Source organism: Canis lupus, chromosome 15 (genome assembly GCF_011100685.1).
Source record: "Canis lupus familiaris isolate Mischka breed German Shepherd chromosome 15, alternate assembly UU_Cfam_GSD_1.0, whole genome shotgun sequence".
Taxonomy (NCBI): domain Eukaryota; kingdom Metazoa; phylum Chordata; class Mammalia; order Carnivora; family Canidae; genus Canis; species Canis lupus.
Window position 1 is genome coordinate 63,088,048 of NC_049236.1, and position 21,270 is coordinate 63,109,317.

Here is a 21,270-nt window from a genome sequence, read left to right on the forward strand (position 1 = left end):
CACACAGAGACAGTTTTCTTTTTCCTTAAATGTGTGTATTTTTATTTCCTTTTCTTGTTTTTTGCATTAGCCAGAACTTACAAATATGATGTTGAAAAAGACTGTTAAGAGGGGGTATCCTTGCATCGTACCAGATCTTTACTGGACAAGCTTTGAGTTTCTCACCAATAAGCATGATATCAGCTGCAGGTTTTTTGTAGATCTCGTTTATCAAGTAGAGGAAGTTCCTCCCATTGCCAATTTACTGAGTTTTTTTTTTTTTGAATCATGAATGGGTGTTGGATTTTGCCAAATGCTTTTTTTTTTGCATTTATTGATATGATCATGTAATTATATATACTAATTTTAAATCAAGAACAAGATGTAATATTGATAATTCAAAGCTACTGATATCTAAACAGTATTTCTTACTGGCAAAGGTGTGATCATACAGGCATCAAGATACACGGCTTGTAGAGAAATTGGTACACTCTACTTAGAGGTATTTGACAGTATCTATCAACATTTAAATACATATTTCCATTCTGTTTAGGAACTCAACTGCTAGGAATTTATGGTAAAAATATACACATAAACATATGCAAAGAGGCATGCTCAAGAGTGTTGTAGTAACAGTATAAGATGAAAAACTAGAAATAACCTTAACGCTTGTTAATGAGACATGGTTATAAATTATGGTACATATATGTTACAGGTATTTTTATGGCCATTTAAAGAGGTATGATAAATGTATGTGCTGAATCAAAAATATAAAGAAAAATAAGGGTAATTAAACAAAGCACAAAAACATGAATAAATTACTCCCAGTAGGAGATAATTCTGTTTGTATGAATGTGTGCATGGAACAAATTTCTGCAAAAGTAGAAACTGAGTGGCCAGTGAAGGGAGGAACACAATATATGCTCCCTTTTCTATAATATGAAGTTGTTCTCTTACCCACATGTTATTTTCATAAGATCTTAAATTTTAAAAATAAAGAAAATATTAAAAATTGATCTGATTTATAGCATCTTTCTATAATGTTTTCCTACCTTCTCACATTTAGTTATAAAAATGTTTTTTCTCCCAGTTCCTTTGAAATAGTAAATTATAACAATATGGAACAGATTTATATTTAGAAAAGCAAGAATGATCCTTTCTCTTTTTTTTTTTTTTTTTTTTTTATTTTTTATTTATGATAGGCACACAGTGAGAGAGAGAGAGAGAGGCAGAGACACAGGCAGAGGGAGAAGCAGGCTCCATGCACCGGGAGCCCGACGTGGGATTCGATCCCGGGTCTCCAGGATCACGCCCTGGGCCAAAGGCAGGCGCTAAACCGCTGCGCCACCCAGGGATCCCGATCCTTTCTCTTAATAGGCAATTAGTTTTAACTTCCTTAGAGACAAAAGCATGGGATATTCTTTTACCATAAAAAGCATCTATTTAACCCATGTAATTATCTCTCTTTCTATAAATCAGAAATTTAAGTAATGTAATTGGACTTTGAACCAGAGTATTTTAGACTTCAGCATTTAAAGATGTTGATGTAGGAGACATTAAGTCCCATCTAAAATACCTCTTTAAAAGCTAACTTCTTGGGCAGCCCAGGTGGCTCAGCGGTTTAGCACCTGCCTTCGGCCCAAGGCCTGATCCTGGAGTCACGGGATCAAGCCCTGTGTCGGGCTCCCTGCATGGAGCCTGTGTCTCTGCCTCTCTCTCTGTGTCTCTCAGGAGTAAATAAATAAAATCTTAAAAAAAAAAAGCTAATTTCTTAATTTAAAAAACAAAACAGATGATCACGAGGGGAGGGAAGGAAAAATAAAACCAAACCAAATCAGAGAGGGAGACAAACCATAAGAAACTCTTAACTCGGGGAGAAAAAAAAAAGAAAGAAACTCTTAACTCTAGGAAAAACACTGGGATCTGCTGAAGGGAATGGGGGTGGTGGGTAACTAACTGGGTGACAGGCCTTAAGGAAGCCATTTAATGGAATGAGCACTGGGTGTATATGATTGGTGAATCACTAAATTATACCTTTGAAACTAATAACAGACTATATGTTAATTGAATTTAAATTTTAAAAAGTTACCTTCTTCATACATTATCCAATTTGTCCTTTCTTCCAAGGTCACTGTCTTCTTGTTTCTTTTGAAACTGTGCTTCATTAAGCAATATTTGAATCCCCCTTTTATTGTATTTATTTTCTAATTCTCACCGTCTTTCCCGCATAACAGACATTCATAAAGCAAGAATAGGACGGCGGAGAAAACGGCTTACGTGTGGCTGAATGCCCTACGATCGTTGTTCCAGGTATGCAATCAAATGGGCTTTATTTCCTGTGTCATCGTCGTGTGGGCTCCTTGTGGCCGGGGGCTCACATTGCCCTTCTCTATTAACCAGCATAATTCAAACACTGTTCTCACAGATGAAATCTAGGTATCAGGAGACTTAGAACTATACCCAGAAGTACATTAATTGAGATCTTCTTTGCAAACTTCAAAGTCTGTATGGGAAGAAGAGCTAGAAAAAAATCTCCATCCCAACTGGGCATTTCCTTCCTCCAGACACAAGGTGGAGTTAAGCTAAGTAGAAGGCGGAGTTAAGCTAAGCTAGTTAGCTCCCTCTGGGCCAACGAGGGGATTCAGAGCTTTCTGAAAAGTCAGGCAAGGACTTATCTAGAGCCCATTATAAATCACAGTATTAGAGGAGGCGTTTGGTACATGTGAATACTTCTCATACATTTTGGGCGATTTGTTCTGAAGCCCCTATTTCTAGGCATAAAATACAGGCAGTGGTAAATTGTATAAACTAGGAAACCGTTAAAGGAAGTAAATTTGTTCAAAATATAGCACCTTAATAACCTCCAGGAGAGCAAAAATATGTTTGCATCCTTATTATTTCCCTGAAGTAGCTGTCCCTCCCTTACATTTTCCCCCAAAATAAATATGACGCGTTTTTTTCCATCCTTTCCATTCTCAGCTAGCAAAACCATGTAACTCCTTTCACTTCAAAAACAAAGTAACTTGAAATTTCATCTCCTATAATCATGTCAGATGTAACCTTAAAAAAAAAAAAGTACTGTGAGCTACAGCTCAACTTGAAGCTATTAAGTATATAAGCGAATTATTACAATACAAGTAGATAATACTTGTTTTTCTTGTGCTAGGGGCACAACGATAAAGGAGAATTTAATTCTACCTTGGGCTAGGAGATGTGTCGGGGAAGGCTGGATAGAGATTTCTCAATAATTAATGTTTATTGAGTGCTTACGTTGTGCAAAGAGCTTTACACAAATTATGTCTTTAATCTTCACAAAGGGAGATAGTACAATTACCATCTCTATTTTATAAACAAGAAAACCGAGTCTTGGAGAGTTTAATATGCTCAAAATCATCCTGCTACCAAGAGATGGAGACAAACTTCAAAGGCAGCCAGTCACTCCAAATGACATACCAGAAGCCATCATGCTAAAAGCCTCTGGAAATGGAGTATTTGCCAGAACAAGGGAATAATTGGACAAAGCATTTCCCTAGGGGGAAAAAAAAAATTCAGACATAACAGAAATCTGTGATTATAAAATACATAAAAGATACAGAGAAAAATAGCAGTAAGTAGCCCCACGCAGTGCCGGCTATGGGTCAGGTAGTGTTACAATTGCTCTTGTGTATGAACTCCGTAACCAATAAATTGGCATCATTAGAAAGTACCATTTTTGTCACTACTTTGTAGACAAGGGAAGCACAGATAATTTAACTAAGCTGCTCAAGCTCACAGAGCCAGCGTAGTGGGGCCGGACTGTGAGGCCAGCTCCGGCCTCTGTGCTCTGCTACGTGCCTCCACCGCCGCATCTCCTACTGTGATAAAGCTGCCATGTGCTGCCATGTGCCACCAAGAAAGCCACGGAGGATGCTGCAAAGCCACCTGGCTCCGGCTTTAAGGAACGAGGCCCAGGATCTGGCACTTTAATAAACAAGAGTGGGGATGTGATAGCAATGATAAGACATGCTGTGTACCTAAAACTGCTATCAGGGTTGTCGTATCCTAATATTTGAGAAACATGCTCTTTTGTTTTTGCAACGCAGAGCACCCGAAATAAAATTTTGAACACATCATGACTCATCGAAATGTTCAGTCTAATGAATTTAAAGTTTCTTCTTTACAAGCAGTTCTCAAGTATCCAGGGATTATGCCCTCCTGAAGGTGATGCAGGATAGAGAATCTAACAGTTGTACGTTCCGTAAAAAAAAAGAATGTGGATTAAAATATGCTGGGAAATTTCACACCACGCAAGAGTTACTCGGCGATTTTTAAAAGGCATAGAGAGTTGTTATAAGATAAGATGATTTAACATCAATAAAATCTATAGACGAGTGCCTCACTTATATAACATGGTTTATAATGATTAAATATTAGGTATCAAAAGATATTAGAATATAATAATTAAAAGAACACGTTCTGGAACCTCGATAGCCAGGGTAAACACGTCCAAGTCTTCCACTTGAGCAGATTAAAATCTAGGCCTCAGCTTTCATCATTGGGGAAATGGGGGTAATAACTGTGGCCCGTTGCACCTCACATTGCTGGGAGGTTGGTTAGGCCTATATACGCAGGCACGTCCGTATCGATATATCTGTGTCTATGCATATGCGTGTACACATACGTCTGCATATACATGTGACATTAGGAAGGTCCAAGAAATGAATGAAATATGATTAACTTCAGGTGTTATCTGTGTTTTAAAAAGGGTTACACTAATTTGCCATCCAAAATACTGTGACCTGTATTTAAATGCAATTGATATTTAAAAAAAAATAATGTAAATCATGGACTTTGGATAATAAACCGTGGACTTTTGATTTGACAGTGCAGGCTTATCAAATACAACAGATGCACCATCCTGGTGGGAGTGGTTGGTAATTGATTATGAGAGATTATGACTGATTATGAGATTATGCATATGTGGGGACAGAGGGTGTATGGGAATTTTCTGTCACTTTTGCTCAATTTTGCTACAAACCCAAAACTGCTCTAATAAATAAAGTATTTTTAAAAAGTGTTGCAAAATATACGTATTAATAAATATATAAATATATATATGTAAGCTAAATATCTAATAAACTAATAAATATATATATATATATAAACTAAAAGATCTATAGATAGTTAAGTACTTTAAAGGTCATATAAACATCTGTTCATAAGTATACGATTATATGTTCATAAACACATAACTAACTTATAATAATAAAAAAGAATGCATGCATAAAAATATAATTTGATCCCAAATCCTAATCTGCCCCTTTAATCTAGCCAGCTAGCTACCATCTTTCTGTAAAACTAATCTCAAGCTCAGTGCCCAGAATCTTTGGGCTTCAGTTTTTGCTTCTATAAAATGGGCATGATAGTTTTTAGTATAAAAGCTTTGGGATGTTGTAAAATATATAAAAATGTAAGGTCTTAGTAAAAAAACTTTGCACGTATTAAGTGTGCGATAAATGCTGATGTCATTCTCCCTGAGGGCAGTTGTCAGTGCACTCACACGGCATACAGGCTAAATCTTACACAACGACAAAGAGTATTTTTTTAAATAGCTATGAGTTCAATTTCATTCAACAAACATTTTTGAGACTCTACTATAAATTACACCCTGTAATTGAATATTTCCATCACTACAGCACTGGAAATATAAATACCACAATCATACATTTAATAATCATATAAGGAAATTCAGGTCTTCCTTCAAAAATGGCCATTAAAAATCATTAATTCTGGGCACCTGGGTGGCTCAGTGGTTGAGCGCCTGCCATCGGCCCAGGGCGTCGCCCCAGGGTCCCGAGATCGAGTTCCGCATCGGGCTCCCGGCATGGAGCCTGCTTCTCCCTCTGCCTGTGTCTCTGCCTCTCTCTCTCTGGGTCTCTCATAAATAAATAAACAAAATCTTTAAAAAGAATTATTAATTCTAAAAGTGCACAGTTTAAATAGAGGGATTTTAGGACTCACATTCTTTTACTATCTATGTTTAATAAATAGCATTTTAAATTAGTCTCATCATTCTTTTATACAATGCCTTCCTACAAAGCCCAAAACATTTCCTTATCGATTCTTTTTCAACCTTTGGTGTAAATGAAGCAGAAACCAACAGAGCTAGTTTTGTCCTACAATAACTTCTTCAACCTTAGTCGGTTGTGCTATGCCACAACTTTTATTTATTTATTCGTTTTTTTTAATATCAGCAGCATCCATTGATTGGTGCCTGAGACACGGATCTAGAAATAGTGTTAATCATCTGCAGCTGCACAGGCTGCGAAGGGGCCGTAAAACACTAGGCTTCTTGCTCGCAATGTACAACAACAATGAAACAACCCCTCAGCTGCGAGTCCCCCCAGGGCTCTGCTGCAACAAAACAATATAAAGTGGGTCATATTCAAAGCCTGGCGAACCCAACTTATATTTCATATTAAACATCTAAATTTTAGAAAACATGATGCAGTTTGTTTCTGAACTATCCCCAAAACTCTGTTGTTTCAGCCGGTCACGAGGACGGGGACAGAAAACCAGCGCAACCATATAGTGTTTGTCCTTCTCCGATTGACTTACTTCACTCAGCATCATCCCCTCCAGGTCCATCCACGTCGAAGCAAATGGTGGGTATTTGTCGTTTCTAATGGCTGAGGAACATCCCACTGTAGACACAGACCACAGCTTCTCTGTCCATCATCTGTCCATGGACACTGAGGCTCCTTCCACAGGTTGGCTATTGTGGACATTGCTGCTGTGAACACTGGGGTGCAGGGGTCCCGGTGTTTCCCTGCATCTGTGTCTTTGGGGTAAATCCCCAGCAGTGCAATTGCTGGGTCGTAGGACAGCTCTATTTTTAACTCTTTGAGGAACCATTTGGGGAATATAAAAAATAGTGAAAGGGAATAAAGGGGAAAGGAGAGAAAATGAGTGGGAAATATCAGAGAGGGAGACAGACCATGAGAGACTCCAACTCTGGGAAACGAACTAGGGGTAGTGGAAGGGGAGGGGGGTGGGGGGAGTGGGGGTGACTGGGTGACGGGCACTGAGGGGGGGGCACTTGGGGATGAGCATTGGGTGTTATGCTATATGTTGGCAAATGGAGCACCAATAAAAAATAAATTTATTAAAAAAGAAAAGAAAAGAAAAAAGAAGAAAAAAAGAAAAGAAAAGTAAGAAAAGAAAGAAAAGAAAAAAGAAAAAGAAAAGAAAGAAAATAACAAAAGAAAACAGAAAAAGAAGAGAAAGAAAGAAAAGAACATGAAAGAAAAGAAAGAAAGAAAGAAAACAAAGAAAAGAAGAAAAGAATAAGAAATAAAAAGAAAAGAATAAAGAAAAGAAAAAAGAAAAGAAAAGAAAAGAAAAAAAGAAGAAAGAAAGAAGAAAAAAAGAAAATCAAAGAACCCTCACCATCCCACTCTCCTCCACTCCACGACCCCCTCCAGCCCCCGCAACGCAACGCACCAACCAGCCCCCCCCCTAAAAATCCATCAACAACCTCCCTCCCACGACAGACCTCAAACCCCTAAAAAGAAGCAAAGAAAAGAGAAACCAGGAGGCGGATGACTGAGTTAGGATGTGAACTTTACTCTTGGCTCAGGCAGTCCTCCAGGTTATGAAATGTCTTGCACAGGGAACAAAGAGCAGGAGGATTTGAGAGAGAAACTGAGGCAGCCCTTAGTTCAGGGGTGCAGAGCATGATTTCCGGGACCCGTGGAAGGTCTCGGGGAGTCAGGTTCCACGTGGGACCTGTCCTGGACCCCTTCCCCGTCATATGGTAACTCTTGGCAAGGCATCAACACCATGCTTTCAGCTCTCAAAGAAACTGTTGTTCTGTATTTCTATATTGTTTCACCTAAAAAAAGGAAAGTCTCCACCGAAAAAAAAAAAAAAAAAACAAAAAAAAAAAAAAAGAAAGAAAGAAAGAAAGAAAGAAAGAAAGAAAGAAAGAAAGAAAGAAAGAAAGAAAGAAAAGAAAAAGAAAGAAAGCCAGCGCAAGCCGGTGGCTGTCCCGCTCCTGTGAGGCCAGTTCCTCCCGGGACAAGGCGTTGGGAGCCACACAGCCAAGCGCAGGGCGGTGCCCCCGGCCTTCCTGGAGGCTCCGCAGCCCTCGGCTCGGGCAGGGGTACTCAGGCTGGTGTAGGACGCGGCCCGGGCCTCCGGACCAGGGACCAGTGACCAGGGACCAGGTGCTTCTCGGCTTTGAAAGCCACGCCGGGTTATTTAGGGCACGAGCAACTGTTTCAGGGACCTACGAGTCCAAGGCCTGGATCTACCAGTTTCCTAAAACCAACCGGCAGGCACACTCCTCTCCTTCAGAGTCTTATATCCCTTCTCACTTTTTGCTGTTGTTGCTGTTGTTGTTGGCAATTATTTGCTTATTCACACAATCGATACATTCATTTTTATGGAGGTAAAATGGGCAATACGCCACGCAACTCTCAGGTTCATGAAGTCCTGCCTTGGTACCTGTACACACCACAGAGCCAACACGCCGAAGTCGAGGTGGCCCCCGTGACCCCGCAGACCCCGCTCACCCTCTAGGTCACCAGCAGTCTGCTCTCCTATCCACGCGTCTGGTTCTGTGCTGTTTTGTTTATTCATTGGTTCCTTTTTTTTTTTTTTTTTTTTTTTTTAGATTCCACATATGAGTGGATCCTACATTATCTGTCTTTCGCCATCTGGCTTCTTTCACTTAGCGTCATACCCATCGCCTCTCGGCCTTTTGGCTAAGATCAAGTGTAGCATCGTCCCCTCATTTCACTCGTCCTGTCGCAACAGCAAGGCCCCATTCATCTCTATGGACGAGCAACACTCCTCTGTGCGCGAGTGTGCGCGTGTGTGCGCGTGTGCTCCACCTGTTCTTATCCGCCCACCCGTGGGTGCACACTTAGGCTGTGTCCGTACCTTGGCTGTTGTAAACGCTGCAGTGAACACAGACGTCTTCATGCTCCTCGGATAAACACCCAGAAGTGGGAGAGACGGATCATGTGGTGGGTCGATCTTAATTATTTGAACAATTTCCGTATGTTCTTAACTATTTGCAGAATTTCCATACTGTTTCCCACGGAGGCTGCAACAATTTATATTCCCACTCACTGTGTTTAATGGCTCCCTTTTCTCTAACACCTGTTATTTCTTGTGTTTTTGATAATAGGGTGGGGTGTTACCTCATTGTGATTTTGATTTGCATTTCCCTAATAATTAGTGACGATGGAAATTTTGTCATGTGTCTGTTGGCCAACTGAATGTCTTCTTTGAAAAAAAAGTGTCTGTTCAGGTCCTCTGCCCATTTTTAAGTTTTTTGTTTTGTTTTGTTTTTAGTTATGTGAGTTTTTTTGTGCATTTTGGACATCAATCCCTTTAGGATAAATTTCTTCCAAGAGCCTTCTTCCGTGTAGTAGGTTGCCTTTTCATTTTGATGGTGATCTCCTTTGCTGTGCAGAAGCTTTTCAATTTGATGGAGTCTCATTTCTTTATTTTCGTTTTTGTTTCTCCTGCCTTTGGAGTCAGAACCACAAACTGCTAAGATCAATGTCAAGGAACTTTCCACCATGTTTTCTTCTGGGAATTTTATGATTTCAATTCTTACATTCAAGTCATTAATCTATTTTGAGTTAATTTTTGTATATGGTGTATGATAGTCATCTCTAGTTTCATTCTTTTGCATGAGCTCTCCAGTTTTCTCAGCACCATTTATCAAACACATTCTCCTTTCTCTGTTTCATGTTCTTTTTTTTTTTACATTTTATTTATTCATGAGAGACACAGAGAGAGAGAGAGAGAGAGAGAGAGAGGCAGAGACACAGGCAGAGGGAGAAGTTGGTTCCATGCGGGAATCCCGACGCAGGACTCGATCCCAGGACCTAAGGCAGGCACTAAACTGCTGAGCCACCCAGCGATCCCGGGATTCTGTGTTTCTAGGAATTTATCTATTTCATCTGGGTTGTCCAATTTGTTGGTATATAATTGTATTTTATATGATCTTTTGTATTTCAATGGCATCAACTGTAACTTCTTTTTTATTTCTGATTTTGTTTGGACCCTCTCTCTTTTATTTCTTAGTCTAGCAAATGCTTTGTCAACTTTGTCTTTCCAAAAAAAAAAAAAAGAAGAAGAAAAAAGAAAGAAAGAGAACAGTTCTTAGTTCACTGATCTTTACAATTGTCTTTTTATCCTCTAATTTATGTATTTCTATTCTGATCCTTATTAATAACTTCCTTCTATTAACTTTGGCCTTCATTTTTTCTTCTTTTTCTAATTCCTTTAGGTGTAAAGTTAGATTTGTTTACTTGAATATTTTTTTAAGTAAGCCTTTATTACTATGAACTTCCCTCTTAGAACTGCATTTGCTGTAACCCTTAGATTTTGTTATGTCCTACTTCTGTTTTCATTTGTCTCTAGGTATCTTTTAATTTCTCCTTCAATTTTTTCAATGACCTATTGGTTGTTCAGCAGTACATTATATAATCACTACATTTTTATGTATTTTCCCCAGTTCTCAACTTGTAATTGATTTTAAGTTTCATCTAACTGTAGTTGGAAAAGATCCGTGGTATCATTTCAACCTTCTTGAACTTATTGAGAATTATTTTGCATTCTAATATGTGATCTATTCTGGAGAATTTTTCATGTGAACTTGAAAATCATATATATTCTGGTGCTTTTGGATGGGATGTTCTGTGTATATTAAGTCCATCTGGTCTAATGTATCATTTAGGTCTGATGTTTCCTTATTGACATTTTTGTCTGAATAATATATGCAATGATGTAATTCTCATGTCAGCTATCTCAATATTACTGTATGACTGTTCATTTCTCCCTTTAAGTACATTAATATTTGTTTTATATATTTAGGTGTTCCTATATTGAGTGCATAAATATTTAAAATTGTCATATCTTCTTATCGGATGTCCTCTTTATCATAATGTAATGACTCTCTTTGTCTGTTATTACAGTCTTTATTTTAGTCTATTTTTTTTCTGATATGGGTACAGCTACACAAGCCTTCTTTTTGTTTCTTTGTAAGTGGAACATCTTTTTCCATCCCTTCTCTTTCCATCCCTTCCATCTTCTCTTCTCTTTCCTACTTGTGTGTGTGACCCTACTTCTAAAGTGAGTTTCAAAAAATAAATAAATAAAAATAAAAAAATAAAGTGAGTTTCTGGGCATGTGGCTGGTTCAGCTGAAAGAGCATGTGACTCTTGATCTTGGGGTCATGAGTATGAGCTCCACACTGGTATAGAGATTACATAAATAAATGAATAAACAAACAAACAAACAAAAATATAAAGTTAGTTTCTTGTAGACAGCATATAGATAATGTTTATTTTTTGTTTTTTGTTTTTTTTTTGTTTGTTTGTTTGTTTTTAGATAATGTTTTTTATCCATTCGGCTACTCTGTTTGATTAGAGTTTAGTCCATTTATGTCTATAACAATTATTGATAGGTATGCACTTATTGCCATTTTATTAATGATCTTCTAGCTGTTTCTTATAGTTCCTCTCTGCTCCTTTTTCTCCTGTCTCTTCCTTTGCGGTTTGGTGATTTTCTTTACTGTTATGTTTAGATTCATTTATCATTTTCTTTTGTATTGTACTATACATTCTTGCCTTGTGGTTACTATGAGGTTCACATATGACATCCCATGTGTGTACAATTGCTTAAATTGACCTTTTTATATTATATATCTCTTAATTAACTTAGTTTTAGTTAATTTTACTACTTTTATCTGTAATTGTCGTTGTTTAATTGTTTAATTGTTTAATAATTGATGGATTCACTATCTTTACCATATATTTACCTTTTCCAGTGAGATGTTTTACTTTCATATGTTTTCTTGTGATTAGTTAGTGATGTTTCTTTTCTGCTCATGGAAGTCCCTTTAACATTTCTTATAAGGCTGGTTTAGTGATGATGAACTTCAATTTTTGCTTGTCTGGAAAACTCTTATTTTCCCCTTCAATTCTGAATGATAACCTTGCAGAGTAAAGAATTCTTGGTTGAAAGTTGTTTATTTATTTTTTTTTCTTTCAGTACTTTGAAAATATCACGCCACTCCATCTAGCAAGCAAAGTTTGTGTTGAAAATTTGCTGATAGCATTATGTGTTTCCCTTATATGTAACAAGCTATTTTTCTCTTGCTTTTAAGATTTTCTCTCTATATATTTAAAAAATTTTTAAATTTTAACTATAATGTGTCTTAGTGTGGCTCTCTTTATGTTCATCTTGTTTAGAACTCTCTGGGCCTCTTGGACTTGTATGTCTATTTTCTTTCCTGGATTAGGGAAGTTTTCTGTCATAGTTTTTTCAGATGAGTTTTCTCGCCTTTTCTCTCTCCTCTCTTTCTTACACCCCTATAATGCAAGTGTAATTCTGCTTTATTCTTTCTCAAAGGCCTTTTAAAATATCTTTACTTTTTAAAATTATTTTTTCTTTCTGCTGCTTTATCTGGGTGAGTTCTGTTGATTTGTTTTCCAGCTCACTGATCCATTCTTCTGCTTTATCCAGTCTCCTGTTGAGCCACTCTAAGGTAACTTTTTAGTTTAGTTATCATATTCTTCAGCCTTGTAATTTTTTTGTTTGGCACTTCCTGATGTTTTCCATCTCTGTTGAAGTTCTCACTGTGTTCATCCATTTTTCTTCTTAGTTCAGAGAGCAATTTATGACCATTACTTTGAACTTTTTGTCAGGTAAAATGCTTATCTCTGTTTCATTAAAGTCTTTATCTGAGTTGTCTGAGTTTTTTTTTTTTTTTTTCTTGTCTGTTTGGAAAAGTCATTCTTCATTTTTGCCTGACTCTCTGTGTTTGTTTCTATATATTAGGCAAATCAGCTACCTCTTCCCATCTTAAAGGAGTGGCCTAATGTAGGAGATATCCTGTGGGGCTCAGAAGTGCTCTCTTCCCGGGCAGCCAGACTCATCCCCTATGTGAGCTGAGTGCATCCACCTGCTATTGTGAGGCTGCAGCTGTAGGATGGAAGTGGACAGGGATCTCACCTTGCCCAGTTGTAGCATGTGTGGAACAGGGGTGGGCATGGCTCTCACATGTGATGTATGGCTGCAGCAATGAGAGTTGGTGGGGCCCTCAGGAGAGCACACCCTCTAGTGCTAACGTGCTAGAGGGAGAGTTCCAAGATGATACCCTCAGTGACTGAATCTGCAATGAGTTTGCAAAAATGGCACTTGACAATACCTTTGTCCCCAGAGTGAGAGTCCCAATAAGTTCTTGTCTTTCCGGAAGATACTTTAAGATCAGTAATTGCATCTCCTTCAGATATGTTCTAGATACTTTTCAAGCAGCTGCTTTTGTGCTGGGTCCCGGGGTAAGTGACTCTGTGCACAGGCCCCTTAAGAGCGTGTTCTCTGTTCCCTACAGTTCTATGGCTTTCCTGTATGTAATTCCCATTGGTTTACAAAGTAAGGCATTTTGGACCCTCATTTGTCCTGTGAAGGATCTAGGGTTTGGAGTACATGATGTAGAGCATAGACTCTTCACTTCTTAGGGAAAAGTTCTGTATTTTTGAGATCCATCCTGATTATGGATTGCTGTTCCTGTTCCTGTTGTTGTTTTTTCTTTTTCCCTCAATGTGCCCTTTTCTCCTTTGCTGTAGAGGCTCTGTTCATTCAGTTTTTAGGTCTTTTCAGAGGAAATCAATCCACATGTAGTTGTAAATTTGTTGTGTTCACGAGAGGAAGAGGTAAGTCCAGGATTTTCCAACACTGCCACATTGCTTCTTTTTCAATTAATTTATTTAAAGATATTTGTTGAGGGGTGCCTTGGTGGCTCATTGATTGAGTGTCTCCTTTGCTTCAGGTCATGATCCTGGGGTCCTGGGATCAAGTCCTGCATTACAGGCCCTGCAGGGAGCCTGCTTCTCCCTCTGCCTATGTCTCTGCATCTCTCTTTGTGTCTCTCATGAATGAATAAATAAAATCATTAAAAAAAAAGATATTTTTTGATTGACTCCTATTGCCTTCTCAGAATATCTTTGACCAATAAGCACAAAGCACAAATGCAAAAAACTTCAGACTTAGATTATCTAGGTTGATCATTTCAATTGATCAAACTACTCAATTTTCTTCTCTAAGCATTAAAAAATAAAAGCTACTTTAATTCATTCTTCAAAGAAAATATATACTAGCCAGTATGTCAAGTTGAGTAGAAAGTAGTAAATAAGACTAGACTATCTTCATGAAACTTCCTGTCAGTTGAAGGAGACTAATGTTAGATAATGTATTACAAATCCAATGAGTATTTTAAAATGAAAACGTCAAGGTTCTAAGGTAATGGAAAAACAGATGTGTCATCTACTTTGGGTGGGGAGGGGGAATTAAGAGAAACTCTTTGAAATATATGATTCTCCCTATCAAAGCAAATAGGAAATTCCATTTTCTCTTTTATGAGATCAAGAAAAGAAAAAAAAGAATAATAAGTTGTTCCTTTAAATAAAAACAGTAGTGTTTTCAAATTTACACTATGTCAGTGGCCAAACTGGTGAATTAAACCTGTTTTCCTTGTTTTCTGTACCTCATCCCCATATCACACAAACAACCCCCAGATTTAAGACCTGCTTTATTTACATTAGCCACCTTTATTGATCAAACTGGTTGGCAAGACTCTCCTTCCCTAAGTGTTGTATAAACATTCTCTATGTACCAACATCCTCAAGGCAAATAAAGCATATCAAATATTAATCTTAAAATCAATTCTTTGGAAACTGGTTATTTATTTATTGAATATAGTGTGTATTGAGTGCAAATTTTATAATAGTGTCTATCAGAAATAGAGCAGGGCTAAATAATACTTACATAAAACACTTCAAAGTCCACCTACTTAAAACATAGTCATCTCCCCCACTGCCCCAGCCCCCCCCCCCACTATACCAAGGGCAGAACTGGCAATGATTCTCTATTCAAGACACTTCACCTGTTTATATTAAGAAATATCCTAGCTATTGGTTCTAAGCCTTTATCATGTTAAGGAAGTTTCTTTTTGTCTGTAGTTGCATGTTTGTTTAATAAGTTAGAGAAGAAGTGAGACAGCATAGTTGTAAAAAGCATAGATTTTGGTGTCAGTAAATATAGATTGGAATCAATGCTCTGAAAATTCCCAGCTCTGTGATCTTGAATCAGTTACTTTATCTCTCCAAGCTTGTGTTAAGCAATTGTGAAAAGGAAAGAGTCTCTGCCCCAGGCATCAGATTGACTGTGAGGTCTTTACTTGCTCTTTGATTTGGTTCAGGGGGCCAGGGGTGAAATGAGCGATGAGGTGTTAAATGTGGGTAGATGAAGGTCTTTCCCAGGGTCTCTGAAACTTGTGATAAAACAGTTTTTGCTTTTATATGAAATGAACTAGCTGAATCTCTCCAATTTAGGTGAGGGATTATACAGGAGTTCATTTCAATGCCATCCTCCTATTGATTCCTCAAGTAAAAGCAACTCTTCCTCATCTCGGCCCTATATACATTTGCACATTCATATTTAAATTTTTTTATGTTTAATTAATATGAGTCCAAGAAATTAGGAAGCTTTTTGGAATCCTAAGGAAATAAATAGAAAAAATAAAATTTTGGCTCAGAGTTTTGGTATCCCTTGATAAAATTAGCGTAGAGGACATGATTGAGTGGGGTATGTATTGCTGATAACTCTGCTTTCCAGTTCTGTGCCCTCCCACAGTACATCGATTTTATATCAACACTATGTCCTAGACTGTTGCCCTTTTTCTTCCTCTCTCTTACTTCTGCAGTACATTATCGGTATGCCATCATTCTTTTGTCCCAAGTGAACTCATTCCTAAGCTCTTTATCTTGGCTGCATCAGCTTGCCTTGGTACTTGAAATCTGCTACTGTAGATATGACATTAATGAATAAACTCTTCTTCTACTTCATTCAGCATGTAATAAAGGGTTTTAGGCATGTATGTTTTTATATCAACAAGAAAAGTCAACAGAACTTAAATTTTGCCATTTTCTAGAAATGTTACTTCCATTCTTATTCTCTAATGTTTTTATTCTCTGTCGGTATGTTTGAATAATAGACTTTAGAATGAGTACACTGAAGTCAAAATGCAATCAATCTCTGAACATATTTGAAGAGTGAAATTCCCTTGCTCATTGGATGTAAAAGCAATGCAGCCCCAATATCACACACAAAAAAGAGTGCTTGCATAAAAAGAATTCTTCTAAAAGTAATAAAGGGAATGAATATACCTGTTTGCTTCAGTCAGTTACCCAGTGATTTCACTTTTGGTTGTGACATGCTTCAATCCTCAGGACTCAGCATGAAACTACACAGCTACTTCTGAGTTACTGATTCTTCTCAAAATAGAGCCTATCTGACAGAAGTAGTGATATCATTCCAAAAAAAATTAAATTAAACCCTTTCTTCTTTTGAAATGTTGCATCAGCTTCCAGACTACAAGGACTCCACCAGTATGAGCGTTTCCTTAGAGGACAACGTCCTTACGGGTTCTAAGTCCATGTTTCTATCTTGTGACTTTCATTTCCTTTTTTTTATGAGCGTCCCTTATTTTTTCCCCTTTAACCTTGTTTCTAATTCTTCCCTGAAGAAAATATGATGTTTGAAAGGCACAAACATAAACATTTAGAAGGCACCAAAATTGCACTTATTCCTTAAAATGGAAAAAGTATAACTATGCATATGTAACACCTTAATCCAATCTTCACAAAATCCTCTTTATTTAATAAAATATAAATTAAATTCTGTAATCCACAAATTCTATAATCCATAGTATTTCTGATAGATTACAATGTTTAACCCAAGTGAATCACAGCTGTAGTAACCAAACTTCCGAAATTGTTTCAATAAAACTCTGGCTAAAAGCTTAGCAGACATTGCCAAATATTTACACTCTGTAGTTATTCATAGTAAGGAGTACTGTTCAATCACTGGAATTTAATTTAATAATGTTTACCTGTGTGTAAGCCTCCGGTGACTAATGCAGACAGCAGTCTGAGAATCTTGAGCAATGCATACTTTATGGCGACTACATTTCATCTTCAGGCATGGATCTTTAGCTGGATCTAAAGCTAAAAAAAAATTGTTTGGAAAATATTAAGATATGCTTCTGAAAAATGGAGGCATCTAATCCCATCAAACAATTTGATCAAGAAATTTACATAGCAGTTTAGCTCTAAATTTTCTTCACATTCTCCCTCTCTTAAGAAATACTTCTATTTCTACTCACATAACTCAGAGTTAATGGATGGCTGCAGCTTAGTCTTACTTATTCTATTTGGAAGCTGAAATACACACACCTCTATGACCAAAAAATGTGTAGTCAAAACAAACTTTAAGAGCAAAATTTTCTCTAGTTGTTACTGTTTTCCAAGCAGCAAGGTGCAGAAATAAAGTTGGGGTGTGTTACTGTAATACATCTGTCAGTGGAGAATTGTAATTCCTACTTATGCTTTCCCTAGATAGATGCAGATGGGTAGAGATAAAGAATTAAACCCAAAAGATGTTAGTGGGCATTAATGAGTCTTTGGATATGCAAGGAATGTCTACAGCTGTACTAGGGACTGGCTGAGTAAATCATGATAATAACTGAGACACTGTGTTTTCATTTTTAAATTGTGCCTGATGTTTGAACCACCATTTCTCTAGACAAGGACGGTCTCGGTGGATGCCAACACAAAGACTGTGCGACTCCTTGGTGACATTTTAAATAACAGTTTTATTAAGATATAATTTGCGTACAGTTCATTCTTTTAATGTTTAAAATTCAGTGGTTTTCACTATATTCACAGCTGTGAAACTATTATCACAATTTTAGAACATTTTTATTGCCTAAAGAAATGACGCACTTTAGTTATCATCTTTCGACCCCGACTCCCTCACCTCCCTCACAACCTCTAACAGTAGCATCTACTAATCTAGTTTCTGCCTCCACAGATTTGCCCATTCCAAACATTTTATGTCAATGAAATTATACAGTATGTGGTCTTCTGTGACTGGCTTCCTTTGTTTGGGGCAACAGTTTCAAGGTCCAACCATGTCCTGGCATGCATCACTACTTCATTCCTTCGTATTGCTGAGTATCATTCCATTGTATTCCAAGACATATTTTATTTATCCATTTACTAGTTAAGGGGAATTTTGGTTGCTTCTGCCTTTTGTTTATTCCAAATAATGCTGCCATTGGTAATCACTATGGGTGGTGTTTGGTGATACCTTGTGGGTGTAAAGCCAGGGAGAGAGTTGGCACAAATAAGAAAGAGGGAAAGAAAGAAAAAGAAAGAAAAGAAGAAAGAAAGAAAGAAAGAAAGAAAGAAAGAAAGAAAGAAAGAAAGAAATTAGAAAGAAAGAAGAAAGAAAGAAAGAAAGAAAGAAAGAAAGAAAGAAAGAAAAGAAAGAAAGAAAGAAAGAAAGAAGAAGAAGAAGAAGACGCCAGAACTGAGCCGCAACTCCCTTCCGGCATTCCTGCTCCTCCTTCCTCCATCCCTCCCCTCCTCCCCCCACGCCCCTCCTCCCTCCCTCCTCCCTCCCCCTCCTCCCTCCTCAGCCCTCCCGCCTCCCTCCCACCATCCGCCCTCCCCCCCGCCCTCCCCTCCCTAAAGAAGAAAGAAAAGAAAGAAGAGGCACTGAGTGTCCACTTTGGGTACATGTTACAATTGGAAAAAATAAAAACATAATGCAAGATGGAAACTGAAAATAAAATTCTAATGCATGTAGAAAAATAGAGCCAAGGTGTCCCCCAAAAATGTGTATTTAGAATATGAAGAAGTATTTGGAAGAGCCCAGAGCTTTTCATTGAATGTGAAATGTGGATTTGGGCCAATCTTTTCAAATCTTAAACCTACAGTAAACTAGAGCTAACATCTGGTGTACAAATCAAATTCAGTGTTAATGAGTTTAGTTTATGAATGTGTTAAGTCAATAATCTAACTAAAGTCAATACATTTTGATAAACAATAAATAAAACCACTTTCAATAAAATAGTCATAAATTACATATATAAATGCATATATATACAAACACTTATTTGGGGGCACCTCCGTGGCTCAGTAGGTTGAGCGTCCATCTCTTGATTTCAGCTCAAGTCATGATCTTGGGGTCGTGGGATCAAGCCCTGTGTCAAGCTCCACACTCAGTAGGGAGTCTGCTTGAGATCCTATCCCCTCCCCCCCATTCTCTATCTCTCTCTCTAAAATAAATATTTTAAAAACTCACATATTTTTTTTCAAAAATACATATTTCTACAAAACTCTTGAGATTTCAAGTACTCATGAGGTTTAAAGTTAAAAATAGTTTAACACCTATAGTTGATGACATCTTCATAGCAGACATATTATACCATAATAAAATAGTTAATATAATAAATGCATCCATTTGGAACATAAATGCTTCAGTTTCCTCTATACTAAGAAAAAAATTTAACAGCCAATGATTTAGATCAGTTTCTGAGTAATCTCAAAATTTAAGATAAGCTATATTAGTTATTTTATTCTCTATGAAATGTTGAGCATCCTTTGTTTACCATGCAAATGCAAGTTGCTGGAACATTCTCATTATACTCTCACAGTTTAAACCATTAGTAACTAGAAAACTGTACCATGAAACGATTGCACTTTAGACCTGCATGATTTCTTGTTAGACAACATAAAATAAAAACATACGGTAAGTTAGAAGGCATTAAAATGCTTTGTGCTATTTCTAAAATCCTTAGTCTATTTTGATTTTTAATTGTTAATTTACTTTTAAATATTGATTAAAATTAAACAATTCTGGCTAAAAACAATAAACCTTATATTCGTATGTCCTATACTCATTTTCAAATATATGTAATCTGGGACATATTATTCTGAAAAGGGAGTGTTTTTGTTTCTTTTTTTTTTATTTTTAATTTTTTTTAGTGTTTTTGTTTCAAAATAAAATAGTGTGGTGCATGTGAAACTATCGTGGTTAGCCACCGAATGCAGGCAATTAATAGTTACCTTTACTTGTTTCTTCTGATTTTATTTACCTTATGCAGCTTACATTAAATAATTTTCTAAAGTTCCATGACACCTTTTACATTATATCTACTTAATAAAAGTAGCCAGAACTCAAAAGTCAGTGTATGAGATGGAAATCATCAGAACAAATATAGTACAGGAAACTTAATTTAATAAAATTTTACGTAAAATTCTACCTCAATGATCAAGTAAAAGAGTAGTAGTATTTGTCAGGAGACGGAAAATATAATAGAAAGTGAACATGAAGAATCAGATACATAGGATCTGCTATAAGGAAGAGATCTTTTAACCGTGCATGTAATTTTAACCATCTGTATTTTTGAGTAGAATTTACATTGTTGGCAGTTTAAAAATTATAAAACATCACACACTGTAAATACAGATGCTTGGGATTTTATTCTTGAAATCACAACAATCATGCAGCCATCATCCTCTTGGCTGAAGCCCATGGATTAGAAGCAATCTTGTATTTTTAAAAAGCCTGGCATTAAAAAAAAAAAAAAAAAAAAGCCTGGTGTAAATTCAGCACCTCCCTCTGTTCCTATCCTCTTCTTCCCATCTTTTGCAAATTAACATCTCCTATCCTCTTCTGTATTATCATATTTAAGTTTTTCTCAAGCATCCAGTAAAATGATCCCTAGAAAGACTCCAGCTAGCACACTTGAGTTCCTCCGGCCGTGTTCTTTCCGTCTTAATCCTTCATCGTCTTTCTGAGTGATGCCAATGAACCTGGGGACCTAACTAAGACTGGTTTCGGTTTTGCTTCATTTCAAAAAAAACAAAAACAAAAACAAAAACAGGCAGTCTGAATTCCGAACAATTGCCTTATGCTTTCAGTTGTGATGTGGTTTCATTTCATTTGTGATAGAGGATTTCCCTCACTCTTTGACCACAACCCCCGACTCATTGCTAGCCCAGGTCACCTAGCACGTGTCCAGCCTGCCCCGCTGCTAACAGTGGAAGCCCCTGAGCCAACAAGGGGGACTGAAAGCAGAAAGCGAATGTGAGTGTAGACAGGCACGTCAGCTAAACAAGAGCTAATCCTTGAGGACAGGTCCTTGCATAAGTGGAACTGAAAAGTAAGGACACACAATGCAGAGGCCGGGTTGAAATAGGTATGACTGTTAGCATCAAGAATGGAATAATCTTTAACAAGGAGGAGCAGAGCCCCTAAGCTGCACAAACTCACTTCTGGAATTTAGCAATGTTTATCCACAAAAAGCCTAGATTTTTAGAAGATTAAGTCTCAATGATTCTAGGCTAACGCGCTCTTAAATAATTCTGCATTTTATTT

The 21,270-nt window shown here is 37.2% G+C and overlaps 1 protein-coding gene across 3 annotated transcripts in view; it reads right to left on the bottom strand.

The window, feature by feature from the left end:
• The window catches only part of SPOCK3 (SPARC (osteonectin), cwcv and kazal like domains proteoglycan 3), a 404,892-nt gene that overhangs the window by 206,603 nt on the left and 177,019 nt on the right, over positions 1 to 21,270 (bottom strand). For all 3 annotated transcript variants that reach the window (XM_038559156.1, XM_038559155.1, XM_038559157.1), the window contains one exon: positions 16,934 to 17,048. In XM_038559156.1, coding sequence (XP_038415084.1) covers positions 16,934 to 17,048 — 115 coding nt within the window. The remainder of the gene's footprint in view (positions 1 to 16,933; positions 17,049 to 21,270) is intronic.